The sequence below is a fragment of the Vitis riparia genome, chromosome 18, assembly GCF_004353265.1.
Source record: "Vitis riparia cultivar Riparia Gloire de Montpellier isolate 1030 chromosome 18, EGFV_Vit.rip_1.0, whole genome shotgun sequence".
NCBI lineage: Eukaryota > Viridiplantae > Streptophyta > Magnoliopsida > Vitales > Vitaceae > Vitis > Vitis riparia.
The window spans coordinates 7,334,047-7,358,260 of record NC_048448.1 but is presented as its reverse complement, the minus strand read 5'-3'; the positions used below and the strand labels follow the sequence as shown (position 1 = coordinate 7,358,260).

The window sequence follows — 24,214 nt, the reverse complement described above, 5'->3', positions numbered from 1 at the left end:
AAGGTGGAGCAGTGGAGAGTACAGCAGGGTAGGTGTGCCGTGTCGCCCTCTGGTGTGATCTCTGATGCAGGTGCTGCAGTGGAGGGTAGGGTAGGTTCGGCTGATGGACGTGGGAGAGGGGACAAGCAACCTGCTTGTCATTCGTTGGATGGCTCTGTTTTTGGGCCATATTCTGGGCCCATTGGGGTGATCCAGGGCCCCTCCTTTGAAAGTGGGGTGAGCCAGGCCACTCTTAATGATAATCTAAAGAGTGTGGGCCTCAAATCCAAGCCCATCAACTCTCCTGCTAAGTTGGGCTACAGAGAAGGGGGAGAGGATGCGGGCTTTGGGCTCGAAGGGCTCGTAGCAGAGGCTGGAGAGTCTTAATAGGGGAAGGCTCTTTGGCTTCTCGTCCTAGGGCAAGTTCGACAAGCTTGGAGGGAGATGCAGATGGAGTCGTCGACACCCTGCCTGGGGTTGATCCTTCAGCCTCTCGTCCTAGGGTTCTAGCGAAAAGCTTGGCGAGTGACGCTGACCCTTTTGTTGGCATGTCTAGAGTTCCGAAGCCGATGGAAGTCGCCGAGGCGGGAAGAGGGAGATGACCGACGAAGTGCTGCGTGTCGAAGCATCCAGGTATGACGACATTCCTTTGCCTTCTGTGGGGGGTCGGGAGTTCTCTTCTTCTTCTCTCTCTTCTGGGTTTGCTCGGGCTGGAGCGAAGGAGGCGGCCTTGTCTGGGTTGATTTCGGTGACTGAGGGAGAGGACCAGCTTCCTTTGAGCATCATTCTGGCAGATGGAAGTTCTGGGGAATTGGATACCGAGGGGGAAAAATCTTCGGGTGGTGACGAAGGAAGGGGTGAGGCTGAGGTTTTGTTACAAGATTTGGTAGAAAAAGGAGGTCGGTGGGACGACAGTTGTTTGGCGAGATTCAGTAAGTTCCTGGGTTTTTCGACGGATGGTATTGAAGGTGAAATATTGAATCTGCTCCTAAGGACTAAAAGAAGAAGAGAGCAGAATATCAAGAAAGAGATTTCAGGATCCACTAAGTTTGATCGTGAGTTGAAAAAATTGGAGTGGTCCGTTAATTATAATGGTGCGAAGAAGAGGAATTCTTTGGCCAGAGTTGGTGGGGGTAGTACTTCGGACCCTAAATGAAGATAAAGATTCTATCATGGAATGTTAGAGGGGCCAATGATAGGGCCAAAAGGAAGGTTATTAAGGCTTTAATCAGGTCGCAAAGAGCGGACTTGGTATGTTTGCAGGAGACCAAAATTCAAGATATGTCCAGGGAGATTGTCCATAGTCTTGGAGTGGGAAGATTTTTAGGCTGGGATGCTATGAGTGCTAGGGGGGCTGCTGGTGGGGTCGTAGTGTTTTGGGACAAGAGAGTCCTGGAGTTAGTAGGCATGGAGGTGGGGCTATTCTCTATTTCGTGCCGTTTCAAAAACTGTGAGGATGGCTTCTTGTGGACCTTTACGGGAGTGTATGGACCCACCTTGAAACGTAATAGGGAGCTGTTTTGGGAAGAATTGGGTGCCATTCAAGGGTTATGGTCATATCCTTGGTGTATTGGTGGGGATTTCAATGTGGTCAGATTCCCCAGTGAGCGTAGTAGAGAAGGCAGAATCACTGGTTCTATGAGAAGATTCTCGGAGGTGATTGAGGAGTTGGCCTTGAGGGATTTACCTCTCCTTGGGGGGCCGTTCATGTGGACTGGAGGGCTGAATGGTCTTTCCAGGTCTAGGCTGGATCGTTTTCTAATTTCGGAGGAGTGGGAGAATCAGTTTAGTGGGGTAATCCAGTGTTCTCTTCCAAGACCGGTGTCTGATCACTTCCCCATTCTGTTAGATGGGGGAGGAGTGAGGAGAGGTCCAACTCCGTTTCGTTTTGAGAACATGTGGTTAAAGGAAAACGGGTTTAAGGATCTGTTAAAAGGCTGGTGGCAAGGATTCAGTTATAATGGGTCCTATAGTTTTATTCTGACAGAAAAATTAAAGGCTTTAAAAATTAAATTGAAGGAGTGGAATTCGGCAGTCTTCGGTAAAGTTGGAGTGAACAAGAGGCTAGCTTTGGATAAGGTGTCTTACTGGGATAATCAGGAGAGGCTAAGAGTTGTAAATGACTGGGAGTTAGAAGCGAGAAAGGAGGCTAAGGAGGACTTCAAGAAATGGGTGCTGATGGAGGAGATTTCGTGGAGACAAAAGTCAAGACAGGTTTGGCTGAAGGAAGGAGACAAGAACACGGGATTTTTTCACAAGATGGCAAATTCCAACAGAAGGAAGAATTGCCTGAAAAAATTAAAGTTAATGGCACCTGGTTGTCAGAAGAGCAGGATATTCAAAGGGGAGTGGTGAGGGCCTTTCAGTCTCTTTTATCGGATCCAGGTGGCTGGCGCCCTAGTGTGAACAATTTTGAGTTTGACAGCATTGGGGCAGAGGAGGCAGCTAGGCTGGAGCTGATGTTCACTGTGGAGGAGGTTTTCCTGGCTCTTTCAGAGTTGAATGGGGACAAAGCCCCTGGTCCGGATGGGTTTACCCTAGCCTTCTGGCACTTTTGCTGGGACTTCGTCAAAGACGAGATTATGGGATTTTTCAAAGATTTCTTTGAGAGGGGAAAGTTTGTCCGAGGTCTAAATACCACCTTCCTTGTCTTAATCCCAAAAAAGAGCGGGGCTGAAGACTTAACCGATTTTAGACCCATCAGCTTGGTGGGAAGCCTCTACAAGCTGCTTGCAAAGGTCTTAGCCAATAGATTGAAAAAGGTTGTGAGAAAAGTGGTTTCTACTACCCAAAATGCATTTATTGAAGGTAGGCAGATTCTTGACGCAGTGTTAATAGCCAACGAGGTTATAGACTCCTTGCTGAAGAGGAAGGAAAGTGGAGTGCTTTGCAAATTGGATTTAGAGAAGGCCTACGATCGTATCAATTGGGATTTTTTGCTGACAGTGATGCAAAAAATGGGCTTTGGGGAGAAATGGACTGGGTGGACCAAAATGGTGCTTATCCACAGCGTCGTTTTCTGTTTTGATCAACGGCTCTCCAACCGGTTTTTTCCGAAGCTCTAGGGGGTTAAGGCAAGCGGACCCCCTTTCCCCTTATCTTTTTGTTTTAGGCACGGAGGCTTTGTCTAGCCTCATTAATAGGGCAGTGAGAGGGGGTTATCTTACGGGCTGCTGGGTTAGGGGAAGGGAAGGAGCAGGATTTCAAGTCTCACACCTGTTGTTCGCTGATGACACTCTGGTCTTCTGCGAGGATTCCCAAGAGCAAATGGCTTTTTTAAGTTGGTTACTCTTGTGGTTTGAAGCCACTTCCGGATTGCGCATTAATCTGAATAAAAGTGTAATTTTGCCGGTGGGTAGAGTGGAGAACGCGGATTTACTAGCGGCTGAACTGGTCTGCAAGGTGGGATCTCTCCCTTCTACCTATTTGGGGCTCCCTTTGGGTGCTCCGCATAAGTCGGTGACGGTTTGGGATGGAATGGAAGAGAGGATGCGCAAGAGACTTGCCTTATGGAAGAGGCAATTCATTTCCAAGGGTGGAAGAATCACTCTCATTCGGAGCACTTTGGCGAGTATGCCAACCTACCTCATGTCCTTAATGCGTATACCAAGTGTGGTTAAATTAAGACTTGAGAAGATTCAAAGGGATTTCCTTTGGGGAGGGGGAGCGATGGAGAAGAAGATCCACCTAATAAAATGGGGTATTGTTTGTTCTCATAAGAAGAAGGGTGGGTTGGGGATTAAAGACCTCTCTACCCTTAATAGGGCCCTCCTATGCAAATGGAGTTGGCGGTTTGCGGTTGAAAGGAATTCCTATTGGAAACTTATAATTGACACGAAGTTTGGGGTTGATAGAGGAGGTTGGAGCACTTGCGGGAGTAGGGAGGGATTTGGGGTGGGGCTATGGAAAGAAATCAGCAAGGAAGGACTGTTGTTGCTTAAAAACGTTTCTTTTTCGGTGGGGATGGTAAAAGGGTGAGGTTTTGGAAAGATACTTGGTGCGGGAACACTCCTCTTCGTGAGGCCTATCCCTCTTTGTTTGATTTAGCGGTTTCTAAAGACGTGAGGGTTGCGGACTGTTGGGATTCAACGGGGGAAGTGGGTGGGTGGAACCCCCGCTTCCTTAGACCCTTCAACGATTGGGAGGTGGAGGAAGTGGAGAGATTCCTTCGGATCATTCAAGGAAAGAGGCTGAATGCTGGTTTGGAGGATAGGATGGTGTGGAATGAGACGAAAGATGGGATTTTCTCCGTAAAATCCTGTTTCAATATTCTGGACCATAGCAGTGCAGTCCCGTTTCCATGGAGAATTATTTGGAGTTCGTTTGTTCCTTCCAAGGTGGGCTTCTTTGCATGGGAAGCTTCTTGGGGAAGGTGCTCACTCAAGACCAACTAAAGAGGAGGGGCTGGAAGTTAGCTAACAGGTGTTCCTTGTGTTGTGATGAAGAAGAGACGATAAATCACATCCTTATTCACTGTTCTAAGGCGAAGGTTTTGTGGGACCTCTTGTTCTCCCTATTTGGTGTTAATTGGGTCCTCCCGTTATCGGTTAGAGACACTCTTTTAGGTTGGCATGCTCCCTTTAAGGATAAGAATCATAGTAAGGTTTGGCGGGCAGCTCCTCTTTGCTTATTTTGGATAGTATGGAAGGAAAGAAATAGGATAGTTTTTGATAATGAGGCCCTATCTCTTCAAAGGTTGAAAAATTCCTTCATTTGTAATCTCTTACTTTGGGCTAATGCCTCCATAGTTGAAGGTCCCTTTTCTTTGTTTAATTTTGTGGACTGGTTGGGTTCTTGTTGAGGGCTGGTAAGGGTTTTTTGTTTCCGGTTTTTTGTAGGTGATGATTGTATACTCCCTGTATACTCTGGGTTACCTTTATTGCCCTTTTCTAATATATTTCTGTGCGTTTATCTATCAAAAAAAAAAAACAAAAACAGAATATCTAATTGTAGAAATACTCCATTTGATCCAATTGATTCACTTCTCCCTAAAAACCATCTATTTTAGAACCAAGAGCGAGAAGTCCTAATTAACATAATCATAAGTATTCTCAATATCAAGCTTACAAATTAGATCACAATCATTGCTTTTCATCAATGAGTCAAAGGCCTCATTACTGAGAAACACTACATCCAAAGCATTGTGGACTCCAAAGCATAAGACCTTAAAGATTTTAGGCTTATCAGCTTGACGGTTAGCCTCTACAAGTTGTTGGTTAAAAGCGTCAGCCAATGGACTTAAGAAGGTGGTGGATAAAGTGGTGTCCAAATCCCTAAATGCCTTTGTGGACCTCATTACTAGCTCAAGTGGTAAAGGGATGAGGAGGGTTTGTAGGAGGTTCCATGTTCAAGTCCCAATGGGGATACACCAATTTACCTATCAAAAAGAAATAAAAAAGTTTGGTCAAAATGAGAATCTCAAAAGTTTCCAGTGATTGAAAAACCAAAATTGTTCCAAAGCACAAAAGCAAAATTAAATTTTAAATTGGAGAATCTTTTTGTATCCAAATTTTGTCCAATCGCTTAATTTCACAAGCTTTTGAGATCCAATAACTGGATAGATTTTTAATTTCCATTGACATTTGCTGTAGTTTCTACAAACTTGATCTTCTAATATGTTTCTGCTTTACTTCATGCTAGTTGCCTAGCTTATATTGTTCAGTAATTTTGGTGGTCCATTGTTCATTAGAATAGATTAGGTTAGATGCTAATATACAAGAACTTCTGTGTAGTTTGATAATCTTGATTTAGCTTGAAGTAGTATTATACTATAAAAATGGCTTTGTCTCTAGAAAGGTTGAAGTTTTATCATTTACAATTCCATATTTACCATTAATGTCTTCTTTTATCATGTTTTCTTTCAGTAAATGCATTCTTTCGGGTCTCAGAATATATAATTAAGAAAATAATTATTTTTAATGTCAGAAATAAATACATGTTTATTGTCAGGGCACAGTAGTGGTTGCTGGTAGAGCAAAAGCTGTTGTAGTTGGAGTTGGTGCCAACACTGCCATGGGCAACATACGTGATTCGATGTTACGAACAGAGGATGTAAGCATTATCAGTATACCATTCTTATTGGTGTATTGTTTCCTGAAATATATCTTTTGGTAATGTATTTTGTCGATGTGTTTCTTTTGTTCTCTTATAATGCTTGTCTTGTAATCCATGTTTATAATCTAAAGTTTATGAAAATCTTGGGTCTTTTTTCTTTCCATTTAAAATTTTCTCTCTTAATCCATTTATGGTATGTGGAAAGGACACTGGCACAGTATGAATTGTCCTACATATGTTGAAGGTGCTCAACAAAACAGCCTCAGGATTTTATGAGCCGTGATGTTGGTATCCATGATTGAAATGTTATCTGACTGCATGAGTGTCTTTATTCATTGTTCAACATGTGTTTTGAAACTTGATGTGTAGGACATACAATTCTCTTCCCAACTTTTCTGTATTAATGATTATATTGAGATGTCATTTATTTCATTATTGAACTGTATTTGTGGACTCTAATTGAGCATATTGTTAATTGGTTGCAGGAAGTGACACCATTGAAAAAGAAGCTTGATGAGTTTGGAACTTTTTTGGCCAAGGTGATAGCAGATACTCTGCCTTTGCTCTTCAATCTTCATTTCTAGCATAGTTGTTCAGTAATAAGCATATAAGCATGATTGCCTGACCTGATTGACTGGCCTGGACATGTGGAGCTTGGATGGAATGTACTCGTCTGAGATCTGGGTCCAGGTTGGTTTGGATATGATTAGCTGCATGATGACCTTGGGTGACCCAAATCAAATATTGTGATCACCCCATTCGACCTACGTTAAACTTTTCTTAAAATTTTCTTGCTAAACACTATTCACACCTCCTACTAGTAAAATAGTGGACTTTGCTATCTTATGTTGCCTTCTGCCTAACACACTCAGATAAAATCTCCGAACTTTGATGTTCATTCCAAGGAGATTTTATTACTTGCTCTGTGATGGGTTTTTGGAAATTTTTTGTGCCTTCAGGTTATTGCAGGGATTTGCATGCTGGTATGGATTGTAAACATTGGTCATTTTCGTGACCCTTCTCATGGTGGGTTATTGAGAGGTGCAATTCATTACTTTAAGGTAATTTTCATTCATGAGGTTCCTATCCTTACTTTCATACTAAAAGATGGTTCATTTGCTTTTCGCCTTTTCCAAATTCATTCCGTTTATTACAATTCTATCATCTGGAAGCTTCATTAGAATCTTTCTTATTTCTGTTTCTAGTTTTGTAACTTTGTGCAGGCTTAAGCATTGGGTAGGTTCCACTTTGTTAATTTTGAATGAACTTTATAAAACTTGTTAGGAAAATGATTTAACTTTGAACTCCTCCAAACCGCCTCTCTGACAGATATATGACATGTCATATAAATTTTCTAGATTAAAAACAAGGGCATTTTCTCAAAAAAATTAGGATGGAGTCTTTAAAAAAGGATTCCAGAAAATAAAATCCTTGAGAATAAGGGAGAAGGAAAAAGAAGCAAAGCCCAAATCTTTAGGATCTTATTCACAAAAAGAAGCAAAGCCCCCCAAATCTCTAGGACCTTATTCAAGGAGGGAGGGGAAAGATGTTCCCTAACTCCTCTGGTATCAAGGCATCCCTTTTAGCTAAAAAATTAACCCTTTTCATTATCAGACTGTGGAATTAAATTTAAAACTGATGCCCATAATAGAACATTATGTTTGTCATAAGGTAGGTTGACTTACAAGGACCAAAGGTATTCCACAAAGCCCTCCTGATAATTGTTGAGGAGTCCCCTTCCCCTTCTTTACTGCCCTTATGAAACTTCCTTCTTTGGGGGTGAAAGAAGCCAGATTCCTAGACCTAGATGGAGTTAGATGTATTAGAACCAAGCCTTAGTACCACCTATCTCATGGTGCCTTTGCCTAGATTACTTCCTCATAACATTTAGGCTTAAGGAAGCTTGCTTAATCTCATCAAAATGGTTCCTAAAAATACATGTAAGTCCCATTTGGCTGAGATTTTCTAAAGAACAATAATTAAAATTGAATTTCACCACTCCGGTGGATGTGGACTTCACCTAGAATGAAATGCCTTCTAGTCCACTGACTTCCTATCATTCAAAACCCATCAAAGAGGAACTCCCTTGGATTCTCCTATGAAGGTAGCTCATCAAAGAGAGTCAAGGGAAGTTGATTTTATCGCATTTGGCCATACTGGATTCCAATTGTTATCACAGTTGTAAATGATTGTAGAATTTTCTCCTGGCCAAATGGACCAAATCAAAGCCAACCAAACACAACCTTAATGCGCGGCTTCAACCTGCTCTGATAAAGCTCTGGAGGCCTATAATGAATATTCCTGTACCTGCACAGTAAACACTCTGTGTCTTGTGGTCTATGCTGGGGGCAATATAAACAGAGATGTTTAATCTTGTAAAGTAAACAGAATTTCCAAAGAAAGCATTTTTTTTTTTTAGGAAACGACAAAGGAATATATTAATAGAAAAAAGAAGTACAAGAGAAGGATGAGGAATCCTCCCACCAAAGAAAACTAGTCTACAAGAAACCAAAAATAAGAAAATACATTGTAATAACGAACAACTACTCTAGGCTAAACCAACCCATCGGAATTTCACGCCGCTAACCAATCAAGTTGTAACACAATAAGGGGGGTTCCCTTAAAAACCTTGGAACAAAAAGCCCAAAGAGAAGCAAGGAAAAAAATAGAATCCCAAAGACTCTCCGGATTCCTTGCTTTATCCTAAAAAATCCTCGCATTTCTTTCCCGCCACACAACCCAAATTAAAGCTATGCACTGAGCTTGCCATAATACTATCCCTCTCCTCGATAAACCAAAGCCACTGTAAGTGATGGATAGTATGTCGGAAATGCTCCTCGGGGAAACCCAATCCATCTTGGCTAACTGAAATAATCTATGCCATAACCCCAATGTCAAAGAACAATGTAGGAAAAGATGATCTGTTGATTCTCCATTCCTCATACACAACTTACAAATATCCGGACTAAGGGCTTTGTGAGGTCTTCTCAATTGTAACAAGTCATTAATATTTACCTTCTTATGTGCCACCAACTAGACAAAGGACTTAACCTTGAAAGGGACCTGAGAATTCCAAACGAACTTAGTAGGGAAAACTGGAGGAGAATCAGAGCAATGAGATAAGGTAAGAAAGAAAGACTTGACTGTAAAAAGCCTTGAAGAAGATAAAGACCAGGATCTTGCATCTGGAACCGAAAATGTCAAATACAAACAATCAAGTGATCGCATGAGACTTACTAAATCTTCTATCTTAGGATCGTATAGGTTGTGGTGAAAGTTAAAGTTCTAAGAGAAGGGACGAGTAGATCCGAAAATTGAAGAAATGAGAATATTTTTATCCGTGACTACTCTAAATAGTCTTGAATATTGGGAACCCAAAGATTGATCCCTCCACCACAAGTCTTCCTAGAACCGAATTCTATCCCTATTTCCTACCACAAACCGAGTAAACTTGGAAAACTCTTGAAAGACTTGTGTAATAGCCTTCCAAGGACAACAATGTGACCATCTTACTATTGTGTTGGCATCCCATCCATTAGAGTGTGATCCGTAAATGCTTGAAATAATCTTATGCCATAGAGCTGAACCCTCCCTAGGGTACCTCCACAACTATTTCCCTAAGAGTGCGACATTCCTTAGAGCTATCTTCCCAAATCCCAAACCCCCTATTGCCTTCGGCTTACACACTACATCCCAGCTAACAAGATGATCTCTTTTTCTTTCCCTAACCCCTGACCATAAAAAATCCCTTTGCAATCTCTCAATCTTTGCAGCCACTGAAGCAGGTATCTTAAACAAGGAAAGGAAGTAGCAAGGCATGTGGGTGAGGCAAGATTGGATAAGAGTTATCCTACCTCCAAAAGATAGAAAAGCCTTTTGCCACCCATCTAATATTTTCGAGATCCTCTCAATCACAGGATCCCAAAAGCCACAAGCCTTGGGATTCCCTCCCAGAGGGAGACCCAAGTAGGGAATAGGCCATCTAGAAGCCTTGCAATCTAGCAATTCGGCCAACCTAGAAAGATGATTTTGTTCAAGATTGATGCCATAAATGTTACTCTTGTCAAGGTTAACCTTAAGCCCAGAAATTTGCCCAAACACTAGCAATAAACTCTTGAGAGTTTGCAAATCTTTCTCACTAGTGTTAGAAAAGAATATGGTATCATCTGCGAATTGCAAATGGGACACCCTTGTACTATTCTGACCCACCCTGAAACCCTCTAACAAATTTCTTTTCTCTGCTCTCAACAACATCCTGCTCAGTACATCTGCTACTAAAGTAAACAAAAAGGGGGATAAAGGATCGCCTTGTCTTAAGCCTCTAGATGCCTTGACCCACCCTTTAGCGTTTCCATTCACTAAGACTGCAAAAGATACCGTGGACAAACAACCTCTCATCCATTTCCTCCATCTAGGACTAAACCCCTTCTTTTCCAACACATGATCCAAAAAATCCCAACTCACATGATCGTAAGCCTTTTCAAAGTCGATTTTGAGAACGACTCCTTCCTCCCTTGATCGTCTTTTCTCATCCATTATCTCATTGGTTATGAGAACTGCATCCAATATTTGTCTCCCTTGAACAAAAGCGCCTTGAGTAGAATGAATAGTTTCGTGTAATACCCCTCTTAGACGTCCTGATAACACTTTGGCTATTATCTTGTAAAGACTAGTGATCAAACTAATAGGTCTAAAGTCTGAGATTTTCTTTGTCACCCTTTTTTTGGGCAATAGAACTATGAAGGAGGCATTAGTGCTTTGATTGATGATTCCGCTACTGTGAAACTCTGCAAACACTCTCACTAAATCCTCCTTGATCACATCCCAACAATCTTGAAACACTGCAATGGTAAAGCCATCAGGACCCGACGCTTTATCCCTATCCAACTGAGAAATGGCCTTATGAATCTCTTCTTCAGTAAAAGGGGAGTCCAATCTAGACGCACTCTCTTCAGATATAAGGGACCAATCTATGCCTTCAACTCTCCATGGCTCACCAATATGATCTGAGTAGAGCTTTTCAAAGTAGTGTAAAATCTCCTCTGTGATGCTCTCTGAATTATTCAACACTACTTATCTTTCATTTTCCAACACCTTGATAAATTTCCTATTTCTCCTTCCATTAGCCACTTTATGAAAAAACTTTGAGTTACAATCCCCTTCCTTAACCCATTTCACCTTGGCTTTTTGTCTCCAATGAATTTCTTCCCTCAAGATTAATTCTTCTAACTCCCCTTTTCTTAAAGCTCTTTGAATTAAAAGTTCAGAACTGAGACCACCACCTTGCTCAATGACATCAAGGTTAGCTATATCTTTCAGGATGTTTTTTTTCCTTTCGTTTAGCACTCCAAAAGAAACCTTATTCCACTATTTCAAATTGGCCTTAACAAATTGTAATTTCCTCATGAACTTGTGGCCTTCCCACCCAGTTCCTTGAAAACCTCTCCACCAACTTTTAAAGCACTCTTTGAAGTTAGGATGTTGCAACCACATATTCTCAAACCTAAAAGGTGTTGGGCCTCACTTGAACGGGTTGGTTTCCAAAACAATCGGCCAATGATCCGAAGTTCTTCTAGGAAGAACTTGTTGAAGGCTTTGAGGAAAGGAAAGCTCCTACTCATTTGAGTAAAGGAAACGGTCCAATCTTTTACGCACGGGAGACTCTTGCATGTTTGACCAAGTGAATGGTGCGTTCCGTAAAGGTGGATCAAGCAATTCACACTCTCTTATAAAATCATCGAAGTCCTTCGTGCTTGAAGATAGACTAGATCCTCCCATTTTTTTTGAACTTCTCCTTATGACATTAAAATCACCGCCTATGCACCATAATGGAAAAGAGATACCGAAAATGTCCAACAACTCCACCCAAAAATCCTTCCTAAGTGAGGAACTGTTTGGGCCATAAACTACAGTCAGCCATAGAGGTCCGCAACCATCCAAAGCAAACTTGACTGAGATCGAAAAGGATCCTATTACCACCTCCTCACTGCGCAGTTTATTGGAGTCCCAAATGATCAAAATCCTACTTGAAGCCCCACTCGCCGGAAGAACAGCCCATTCCTTATTTCTGACCGTCCAAATACTACCCACAAACCTTCTATCACACTCCTCCTTTTTTGTTTCCTGGATCATCACTACATCCGAGTTCTCTAACCTCAGGAAATCCTTAACCACCCTTCGCTTTTTCCTTGATCCCAAACATCTGGTATTCCAACTAATTATTTTCATAGAAAAATAGTGCAGCCCCTAATCCTTAAATTGGTTCCAACAAGTCTCACAAACCTATAGAGCGTCTACTCTTCCTCCTGGAATATATCTTGATATCCAGAGAGCTTAAAACCTCACACACTTTAGCTATTTTCCTGGGAGATAGGCCTTCAATTTGGAACTCGCCCGATGGGGATACCGCATCATCCCCTTGACTGACTGTAACCAGGTTGGACACCTCACTGGGCAACTTGGGTTTAGACTTAAAGGGATTGAACCTCTCGGGCAACAGGTTTGAACAAGCAGGCTGGGACTCCACCCCAACAAGGATTGGATTGCCAACACAATTTTGACATAAAGAACCATCATCGTCATTTTTGGATAAAAATTCGGGAATTACTCGATTTTCCAAAGGAAATGGAGACTGAAAGACTGAACTAGAGGATATGTGAGCAGAAGGGCTTAGTAATGGAAGAGGAGGTGCTGACCCACAAGAAATGGGAAAAGAAGAAAGGGATGACTGAGAAGAAGCAGATGAAATTACCTTCACGTTTTCTGCTACCGAAAATCCACAATTCCCCAAAAAGTTGAGCCTTTTACCTCTGATTTCTGGACTAGAAGGCAAAAACGTGACTGAAGGACCACGAAAATCGAACCCCACTCGGCCCAAAAATCCTTCTCTATCTTCTTCAAAAAGTGATTTGCGCGCAGCCTCTTCACCACTAGCCGACGAAGCCCCTTCCTCCAAACCCCACTTTCGATTCCTTGTCGATCGGCAAAAGAAGATAGGGCTCGCGTTGGCTCCTCGTTCCTTCTGAGCTCCCGCCCCGAAAGCCTCCTCCTTTGGAATCTCTTCTCTGTTTGACGATGGCTTCCCGAGCAAAATAGGCTCGCTACAGCTTCGAGAGCCATGTCGGCGAACGGAACTTGGCGGAAATAGGGTATTCCACAGCTTCTTTGAACCGAACTTCATTTCCTTCACTTTCTTCTTCGCGGATCCTCTCGTCTGAACATCAGGATCAGCTGGAACTCCTTTCCCCTTTCCCGCTACAGAGACTCCTCTTCGTAAAGATCCCTGCTCTCCATCGGGCTTCTTTTCTCCTGTTCCTTGGGCCACCCTCAACGGGCTTTTTAAGTTGCAGCCCGTTTTTGCAGCAGTTAGTGGGCTGAAAATGGAGAGAGTCTGGGACTCTCTCACAAAAGCCTGACCATTCTCGACTGTGAGGGCCTCATTCTCGCTGGCTGAAGCTTTGCCCTCCGTTGCTGTCCCCTCAGGCCCAAAGATTAGTTTTTTTGAATTCGAATTGAACCAGCTATTCCCCATACTTTGACCATTTTTACCACGTGTCCCCGCTGGAAGAGCTTCAGTCGAACTCCTTTCACCTTCTCATTTCTGCCAGCTTCCCCAACACGGAAACTACTTCCAGCCGTTGATCTGTCCCTCTCCTCACGCCTTCCACCATCTGTCCCCGGATGAGATTCAGAACCCTTCCGAGTCGACTCACCCATTACTCTGTCTCTCCTGGCCTCTTCTTCTCCAACCATTGCGACAGAAATAGTGAACACCCAATCCCCGTCTATCACCTCAATCAGAGCTGGAAGAATTGACCGTTCCTTCATTGCAATTCTTATCTTTGCCTTGCTTAGATCAAACAATTTCAACGTTCGCCAATTAATTTCAGTCACCGTCCCCCACTGCTCCACTATTTTCTTCAGGTGTACCTCAGACCAGAGATGAAATGGCAAACCCCGTAGCCCAATCCAACCTCCTCTGAACTTCCCCTTAACAATCGAATTTTCCTTTGGCGACCATCTTCTCAACTGAACTGAAATCCCTCCCTCAATCTTAATAAATCTTAAATCCTGGAGAAAGAGAGCTTCATCTATCGTTTCTACAAAGAAAACACCTTTTCCGCTTGAGAAGGGCACAATCGTAGCCACTCCTTTCTTCCTTAAGCATCTCGCCACAGCTCGGCCAACCTCAGCCCATTTAACATTATCTTCACTACATTCACACCACGGCTCGCGCCCATCTCCCAACAGGGACAAGTCCACCTCTCCTTGGACTTTCATCTCTGACTACGTTCGTAAAAGACCGGTACAAAGGACCCACGTGATTGTGGGTAAACCTTACCTCTCTGTAATGTCTTCCTTTTCCAGAAGCATTCGATGGGGGGACCACCGACAATGAAGCCAGAGCACTTTTTAGATTCTCCCAACCTTTGCCCTTCTTGCCCTCAGGAATAACCAAAAAGGTTGGTTTTCTGTTGGTTGCGAACTCCGAAATCCTAATGAACCTTCTGTGGTTGTTAAAGGAAACTTCCAACAAATGGACGTAGAATTTTCCCCTGTACTTTTTGTTGAACCCCAAGTAACTCTTCAACTCGATGGCTTTCGTCAAATGCTTGATCAACCACCCGATTTCTACCTTTTCAAATCCTAAGACGTAAACAGAACCTCTGCTGTGCTCTGCAATCGAGCACCAATTTTCTCCGTGCTCGGCTTCCCTACTAACCAAGAAGGTCTTCCTTTCTACAGAGACCTTCAACGTCACCATTCTCAGATTGTGCCACTGTCTTTTGTGTTTCCTTTTATACAAACACACTTTGCTTTACCTGAGAATAATTTTGGATTGCTTTGTTGAATCCACTATGATATGCATGCACTACTTCATCCACAACTTCCTCAATAATGTCACTTTGCTCCTTCAAAAACTGGGCTTCACCTTCACGATCTTTGGATGTCAAAATATGGACAACATGAGGTAGTGAATCAAAATGTGTAGCAGCCCAACTCTCATCTATTCTTGAAAGGTCTTCCCTTAGATACTCCTGCTCCAACAAAGGGTTGCACTGCATCAGCTGCGATATCCGCTCGTCGAGGTCGCCATGATTGTTCCACAGATCTCCTCCGAAACTCTATGTTCCACCTCCGGTGTCACCACCGTCGTCGTTCTAGAGAGAGAAAGTAGACAGAGATCAGGGGGCCGTGGTTGTGAAACCAAAGTGAGAAACCATTGAATGATATTGTTGGTTTTGATCAAGTGCTCAATCTTTACACTTGTTTTATTGAGCCAATTAAAGGAAAAAGGGGGAAAAAAGTTATGACCAATGGGCTATTCAACCCATACCCATCCACCTGTTCCTAAAGTTTAGGTCAAAATGTCCATGAGCAATGGAAGAGCCAGAAATTTGCTTGAGGGGGGCAATCTTTGAGAACAGTGTGACAAGAAAATTTTCTATTTAATAATAAATACAGAACATAAATAATAGTTGCTAATTTTTTGCAAGTTCCTGAATTGTATGGACACATTCAAATTCAAAATATTCAAATGACATTTGTTTAAAAAAGAAAAGGAGGTTTTTTATTTTAGGAAAAATCATTTCAGTAAGAAAAAATTCAGTGTAAAAAATGTTATTATACAAGTTTTAGTAATTTTGGTAATTTAAAAATTTAAAAAAAAATCAACAAAAATAGGAAAGGGATTAAAAATCAATAAAAAATCTGATTTCAATAATTTCATTAAAAAGGTGAAGGTAGATTTGTATATGGCACCCTAATGCTTATTCTGTGCGTGTGGGAGGGAGCTAGTATGAGGATCTTCAATAAGGAAAAGCTGCAAGAGCAGAGATTGAAGGAGACCTTCTTGAGTTCCTTGCTTTGAGTTTTGCTGGGAATGGAGAATTTCACAATGTTGGACATTTTAGACATTCTTATTTGTGGGTGGGGGATGGTTTCTGGTGGTTGTCCTGTGAAGTCACTTTTTGCCTTCTTTTGGTGCCTTTTCTATACCTCTATATGTACATTGGATGTGTCTTTTTGCTTGGCATTATTTAATATATTTTCTATTTGTCTATCAAAAAGAAAAAAAAAAAAAGAAAAAGAAAAAAAGAAAAAGGAGAAAACAACTGAAATATGGGCAGGCATGAATATTTTTAGGGTTGGTGGAGCAATTGTTGGTTTGAATTCATCAAGGGGTGATTTTTTTTTAATTTCTTTGAGGCTTTTTTTTTTTTGTTTTTGTTTTTTAAAATTTTGGTTAGAGCGCTGCTATGAATCAAGTGGAATGAAATATGAATATATGTGTGTGTATAAAAGAGTTATTTAAGGTAGATTTTTTGCTTTAGGAACAACTGAATATTTTTAAATTAGTACTCAACCCCCTCATGGGCAGGCTTGAATGTTTTTAGGTTTAGGGGAGCAATCACAGGTTTGAATTCATCGGGGGATGTTTTTGTTAAATTTTTATTTTTTATTTTTTATTTCTTTTTATGGCCTCAGCAGGGTTGGGCTTCAAGTGGGTAGGGTACACCCCTGGACCTAAGTTAAATCCACCCTTGTCTATGAGTAACTTCCAACTTTGTCCAATTCTGTGGGTTTACTGCTTGTAGAAGTCAGATCAGTGTATAATTTTGAAGAATCTTCCAATGCTAAGTTGTTCGTTCCATTTTCACTCATTACTTCTTATTCTTTTGATTAATTTGAGCTACTTTCTTGTGCTGGCATAGATTGCAGTTGCTCTTGCAGTTGCAGCAATTCCAGAAGGTCTTCCTGCAGTCGTCACAACGTATGTTAAATTTCTCTTGCTATACTTATGATGTGGGAAAATTTGTCCAATAATTAAATTGTAATAACTTCGAGTACAGCAGCAGATAGGATACTTGAATTCTGTGGGACCAAAAATGAAAGGATCAATATACCTGATGTGGGAAATTGCTGGCACTGCTGCCTTAACCAAAATAAATGTGTTTGATACACATTCATGCATTTAAGATTTTTTTCATAATGATATATGATCAGATCTTCTAGTGTGAAGTAAAATTTGTCCCGACTTATTTTAAAGTAACTGTTGGAATTTAAATGATAGAGATATAAAATGAGGGTTGAATTTCAGGTTTTATTAGCCTTGAAGCTCTAATAATATTTGCACTGATAAATTTTTGTCCATTAATTTTCAAAAAAGAGTTCTCAGAAAACTCAAAATATGTAATCACATTTTTGTTTCAGCCATTTTATGGCATGAATTTCTTGCAGATGGATGATATCTTCAAAATCTCTCTATTTTTTGGGCATGAATCCTATAATGCTTTTTTGTTTCCTTATTTATCAAAATTTCTTCTTTGTTCTTAGTTCTTATTTCTTCTTATCTTTTTGTTTATTTTTCTCATTTTTCTTCTTATTCCTTTTTTTTTTTGTTTTTTTTGTTTATGTTACAACTTAGGCAGTCACTTATGACAGGTCAAAAGACCTTATTTTAAATGTCTTTTATTTTATTATATGACAAATGTTTTAACATGTTTTGCTCTATCATATTTCTAAATGCTAGATCATTATCACTGGGATAAGTTGCATGCCAAACTAGAACTTTCTCTTTTCAGTCCACTGAACGGTTTATTTGATGAACTTATTTTGATGTGCGAAATGCTCTGCATGTTTCAACAGTGTTCTCTTTCTTTATCATTAATTTTTATATGGCTATTTCCAGGTTTTTCCTGTTAGTGTGGCACTTTATCATTAACATCTTCTCAGGATTTTTGCTTCATGATTTTTTTCTTTTTTTTTATAGGTGTTTGGCTCTCGGAACAAAACGGATGGCTCGGTTGAATGCTATTGTTAGGTCCTTGCCATCTGTTGAAACCCTGGGCTGCACCACAGTGATCTGCAGTGACAAGACTGGTACTCTGACTACCAATATGATGTCTGTCTCAAAGGTGATTGTCCTAGAACGAATAAAATGATAGTGCCAACCCTTTTTGCTCTAAGCTTCTTCCTATTAGTTTTCCTAGCAGGGAGTTCTAACTGATTTTATTATTTTGATTTTTTTTATATAAAACACTTTACATATAGACTCAAGAATCTGAAAGTAGGTGGGTTCTATTTGTTTTTTTTTCTCTTTCCCTCCATGTGTGTGTGTGTTAGTCTGTTTTAAAACAACTTTTATTGTCTCTTAGAGGCTCCAACCATGGTTTTTTAGCTCTGTAGCTAATGATGTGTCACATACTTGGGTATTGTGCCCACCTAAGAAGGTTGTCACACTCAATTTAAAAAAATTCTCATTGTTCATTTACTTAGAATATTTTGTCATCTTCTTGTAGAAATTCCAGTGCAAAATGAAATTATGAATTTGATGGTCCATAACCATTTCAATTATCTTGGTCCTATAACATAATTGATACTTGGATGCAAACTTTTTATTTATGTGATTCAATCTTGTTTATTTAATTTTTGGAAGAAATTTGTAAAAATTGGGTGCTTAAAGATATTAGTCCTTAAATTCAAGTTTTCTGCATTCTATTTAAATCATGGAAATTATGTGATTCTGAGAGAGCAAATCCAAAGTTCTTTCCGTATGTTATTTATTTTCATCCCCTTTCTGAGTTATTTTTTTCATATGTGATATGCAGTTGCTTTGGGCATACAAAATGCTCTTTCTTCTTAGTGACAAGTATTCTTGTTTTTTTTTTTTGATAGGTAAAGATAGATATGCATATATTAGTAGTAGAAAAAGGATGTATACAAGGAGTACCAAAAGGAAGACTTCAAAAAAAGTACACAAAAAACACCTAAGACACTTAAGAAGACCCACCAATTCTATAAAATCAAACAAAGGCATTGAGCCTTCAATTATATACAAGCTAACCCATGCAGAATGATTACATAGGAACGAAAGTTAACTTTTGAGCATTTTGTTCCTTATCTTTAAAAGCTCTTCGATTACATTTTCGCCAGATCGTCTAAAAGATGCATAGAACGTGACTTTCCACATCTTTTTCCTTCCCTTCCCTACAAAGGAGCCATGCTAGCTTAAAAAAGTATCTTTCACCAAGGAAGAGATCACCCAATCTACACTGATTAAGGAGAATAGAAGGTGCCAAATAATCCTTGCTTTGGAGTAGTGAAAAAGGATATGATCAATGGATCCACCCTCCAATTTGCACATATAGCATCTATTCATTAGTGGTCACCCTCTTTTCTAGAGATTATCCTCAATTTGCTTCCCATGCAAAAGAGCTCACTTTAGACGGGACCCATGGGTTCCAGATAATGTTTGTTAGGAAAAGGACTACCCTCCTTACCTCTAACGCCGTATAGAAAGATATGTTGAAAACATTCCTTTTTTTGTTTCTTTCCAAATCACCTTGTTTTTAACTTCCCTTTGAACCATCTTTGCTTGCAACAACTTCCAACTACCAATCATTGAAATGCCTTGTGGAATGCGGGAACCAATGTCCCCCCTCCCCTCCTAAGTCTTCTAAAAAATCTGTCATCCGTGCTTCCTTTTACAAAGCTAATATGCATACAAAGAGGGAAAAGAGTTGCACAAGGGCTCCTCCGTACACTAACTATCTGTTCAAAACTTAATTATTTTGCCATTACCCACTTCAAAAGAGGTTTTACTAAAGAAAAGATCTCACCCCTTCCTAATAGCTTCCTAGATACCAACTTCATAACCACCTCTAACTTTACAAGGGTGCCAACCTGCTCCTTCCTTCCATACTTTCCCTCTATGATTTGCTTACATAAAGCTTCATTTTCATAAACATATCTCTAGCTCCACTTTCTAAGGAGGGCCTAATTCGGCAAAGAGAGACTTCTAATACCCAAGCTCTCGTTTCTTTGGTCTGTACAAATAGTGGAACATCTAACAAAATGAAGCTTATTTTCCAAAGTCCCACCTTCCCAAAGAAAGTCCCTTTGAATATTTTCTAATTTCATTCTTACCTTTATAGGTATTACAAACAAAAACATGAAATAGATTTGCTAGCTTGACAAAGTGCTTCTAATCAATGTAAGTCTTTCCCCATTTGAAATGTATTGTCTTTTCCACATCGATGGTTTTTTACGATACTTCTCCTCTACTTGGTCTCAAACTACTTTTGATCTACCAGGGGTTCCCAGAGGCAATCCTAGGTAAGAAGAAGGAATTTAACCTACCTTACAACCTAATTCCAATGCTAAAACATCTACATTTGGGACCTCTCCAATTGGAATCAATTCACCTTTTTTGAGATTAATTTAAAGCCTTGATAATGCTTCAAACCGCATGAACAATCAATTTAGATGAACCAATTGATCTTGTGAGTCCTTACAAAAGACCAAAGTATCATTTGCAAACATAAGATGAGAGATTCTTATAAATAAAAAAATAAAAAATGAGAGACCTCCATGGCCTCTCCTCCTTGCCTCTTATCCAAAAACTTGACAAGAAACTCCGCTCCTTGGCCCTCTCCAATAGGCAACTCAGCACCTCTATGGTCAGAACAAACAAAAAAGGGAAAAAAAAATCCTTGTCTGAGCCCCCTCGAACTCTGAAAGAAACCGAAAGGTGTTCCATTCACTAGCACTAAAAACTTTGTTGTGGAAATACACCAATATATCTATCTAATTCATTTTTAGCCAAAACCCATTTATTCCATAACCCCTATTAAGAAAGCCCAATTAACATGGTCATAGGCTTTTTCAATATCCAACTTACAAATGACACCACATCACTAGAACCATCCTTCGACAATGAATCAATTGCTTCATTCACTATAAGGGATGCATCTAAAATTTGTAGCTCCTCTACAAAAGCATTTTGAAACTTAGACATTACTTTTCCCACCACTTTCTTTAATCTATTTGCCAAAACCTTTGCTAGGAGCTTATAAAGACCGCCCACCAAACTAGTGGGTTTGAAAACTTTTAGGTCCTTTGCAACCCCTTTCTTTGGAATTAAAGCCAAGAAGGTGGCGTTTAGGCTCCTTTCAAACTTGCCTCTGACGAAAAAATCCCTAAAGAATCTGGTCACCTCCTTTTTCACAAAATCCCAATTAAATTGCCAAAAAGCCACAGTAAAACCATTGAGACTCTCAAAACTTTGTCCCCATTTAGAACACTACCTCCTTTGAAAATGACCCCTTCAAGCCCATTGCCTCTTGATGACCCACAGTCTTGAAAGAAATGTCATTTAAGGAAAGACTATGAAAAGCTTGGGGAACTCCTTGCTAAATGCCAAAATCCTTTAAAAGCCACTCCTATCTACCTTAATCTTGGTCAAAAAATTCCTTTGCCTATGGACATTTACCATTTTGCGGAAAATTTTGGTCTTCTTATCCCCCTCTTCCAACCAAATCTCTATGGATTTTTGCCTCTAAGAAATTTCCTTTAAAAGGGCCCATTTATGGTATTTTTGTTTTTTTGCTACCCTTTTGGTTGTTACCTTCTCTAATAGAAGTGGAGATTCCATTTCTTTAGAATCTCAAAAACCCACTTGCTTCAATGCTAGCTCCTTTCGGATAGCAACGTTACCAAAAACTTCTTTATTCCATACCTTCAATGTTAGACCAAAATAAAACTAAGGATCCTCTAACATCAAGCTCCATTCACCAACTCTTGAGCAAATCTTTGAATTTCTTTACCTTTAGCCACATGTTCTTGAACCTGAAGGGAGTTATATCCGTCCTCACTCCTCGCTTGTCTAGCAAAATAGGTGAATGACCTGACATAGGCCTTGACAAGGAGCACTGCAGCAACCCGCTGAAATGGTTTCTCAATTTTTTGAAACCAAAAAATGATCAAAGTGTAGATAAAAACCGATTGTTCAGCCCACCACACAAAGTAAAATCCACCTCCTAATGGTAAATCACGTAATTCAAGCTCCTATATGATCCTTAAAATCTTTTCATGGCTATGGAAAACCTTTCTCCTCTGTTTCGTTCCCTGGGAAACCTGAAAACATTAAAATCCTCACCTACACACCAAGGATAATCCCACAACTCCTTTATAGACCCTAGCTCTGCCAACAAATTCTCCATTGGTAGGCCCATACACCCCTGTGAAAAACTAGACAAAGTTATCCTCACAGTTTCTAAAATGACAAGAGATGAAGAATACACCAACTTCAAAATCCATCACTCCAACATCCCCTATTGTCCCAAAAAGCTACAACACCACCAGCTGTGCCCCTAGCATCCACAGCACCCCAATCAAGAAACTTTCTCACCCTCAAACTTCTTTCAATTTCTACGAACATATTCTGAATTTTTGTCTTCTGTAAACAAATCAAATCCACTGTGATCATATCAGAGACTTTATGACTTTTCTTTTATCTTTGTCATTGGCCCTCTAACATTCCAGGAAAGAATTCTCAACTTTATTGGCTGATTGAAACCAACTCCCAGCCCTTGTTACCATCTTTTCTACCCCTTCAAGAAATGTCATGATAGTTCATTGAGCACTTAAGCTTCCTCAATTCTCTTTCAAATTTTAACAACCACATTGATAATGGATTTCTACCCACTTTAGTTTTGAGTTTATAATTGTAGCCACTTTTAGTTGCGCATTTCCATAGGGTAGATATTTTTTTCCTACTTTTGATTGGTGTTATGTGGTAATGATTATCACATAACACAAATCAATTATTGTATGTTTCTGAAGTAAAATGTGTAGTTGGTATAATTTATTTTTCAAGGATGCACTTGTTGTTATTGTTATTATTTTGCTGCACAATGATGCAATTATGAGTTTTATGGTTTTAGAATGCTAAACGATTATCTCTCTCTACTACATCAGAATCAAAACATTCTAAACAATTTAGTGAGCTTCTTTTGACCACAAGGAATATACATCATACTTATAAAGGTTCAGGAAGATTATGATGCAGACCAGAGCATAGCATGAACCCTAATATCTTTGGAACTAACTAAAGAAATGTCCCCTGGCCTGTAGCTCAATTGTTGTACCCTTTAGCAATGAGTCAAAGGTCTTGAATCTGAGCCTCTATGGTATTCAAGTCTTGCAGGGCAGAGGGACAGATCCATGTTACAGAGGGTTTCCTTTGCTGGTATATATATGTGTGTATATATATATATATATATATCAAATAGGGCCCTTCACATGGATTGATTGTAAATCTCATTGTTTATAAGCAATAGCAATCAAACAGATCAAAGGGTTAAGATGTTGGATCATGAAATATTCATCTTGATAAAACATGTATCACAAGCACAAGGGGTATAACTGAGTTAGGTAGAGCACCTCATTTACCTGCACGCATGATAATATGAATTGATATAGAAAATTCTTTCAATCATTAGCCTCATAATATACGTTGTTTCCCTGATAAAACACATGTTGCAGTCTTTCCATCAATAGCCTCATAATATACATTGTTTCCCTGATAAAACACATGTTGCAGTATTAGATTAATTAGTGCTTCATACATTTTTTCTATGGATAATCTCTTTCTCTCTCTCTCTTTGTCTCTCACTATCTTTCTCTCTTCTTCCACTCCACCCCTACATGGGGGACAATTTTCTTTCTTTTGTTATTTCATATATACATATACATTGCTGATGTTTGGTTTACCTTACCTCTTTACCAGATGATAATTTTTTGCTTGCTACCCTATTTGTCCAGATATGTGTGTTTCATTCTGTGCACCATGGTCCTGTCACTGCAGAATATAGCATCAGTGGAACAACATATTCACCAGAGGGAGTTGTATTGGACAGTGCTGGGATTCAGGTGATAAATGATTTGCAACTTTATGCCTATGTTTTTATACTAAATATTAAATTTTTTTTTCACAGGATTCGTTCAATAGTTTTTGACTATATGCATGTTAGATCAACACTTGAATAAAATATAAAGTGCCCACAACTCAAAAGTGGTTACCTAGGCCTTAGTTTGGACTTACAAACTTGCATGCTCCTTTGAGACTACATGTGATCTTTTTGTAGTTTATTTGAAATTAAAATATAAAGTGCCCTGATGGACCACAACTCAAAAGTGGTTACTTAGGCCTAAGTTTGGATTTGCATGCTCCTATTAGACTGCATGTGACCTAGGATAGCAGATTCACTAGATGCTTTATTTCTCTCATATAACACTATATCTAATGTAGGAAAATCAATAAGAAAGGAAAAGACCCTTCTGAGCATGATGATGAATAATCAATTAAAGCTGGGGAGGTTTCAGGAGCATAATGCTG

At 39.9% G+C, this 24,214-nt stretch overlaps 1 protein-coding gene across 3 annotated transcripts in view; it reads left to right on the top strand.

Annotated features, from left to right (window-relative positions):
- The window catches only part of LOC117906937 (calcium-transporting ATPase 3, endoplasmic reticulum-type), an 89,829-nt gene that overhangs the window by 31,748 nt on the left and 33,867 nt on the right, over positions 1 to 24,214 (top strand). For all 3 annotated transcript variants that reach the window (XM_034820221.1, XM_034820222.1, XM_034820223.1), the window contains 6 exons: positions 5,929 to 6,030; positions 6,519 to 6,572; positions 6,993 to 7,094; positions 16,749 to 16,807; positions 17,807 to 17,951; positions 23,641 to 23,748. In XM_034820221.1, the coding sequence (XP_034676112.1) occupies positions 5,929 to 6,030; positions 6,519 to 6,572; positions 6,993 to 7,094; positions 16,749 to 16,807; positions 17,807 to 17,951; positions 23,641 to 23,748 (570 nt within the window). The remainder of the gene's footprint in view (positions 1 to 5,928; positions 6,031 to 6,518; positions 6,573 to 6,992; positions 7,095 to 16,748; positions 16,808 to 17,806; positions 17,952 to 23,640; positions 23,749 to 24,214) is intronic.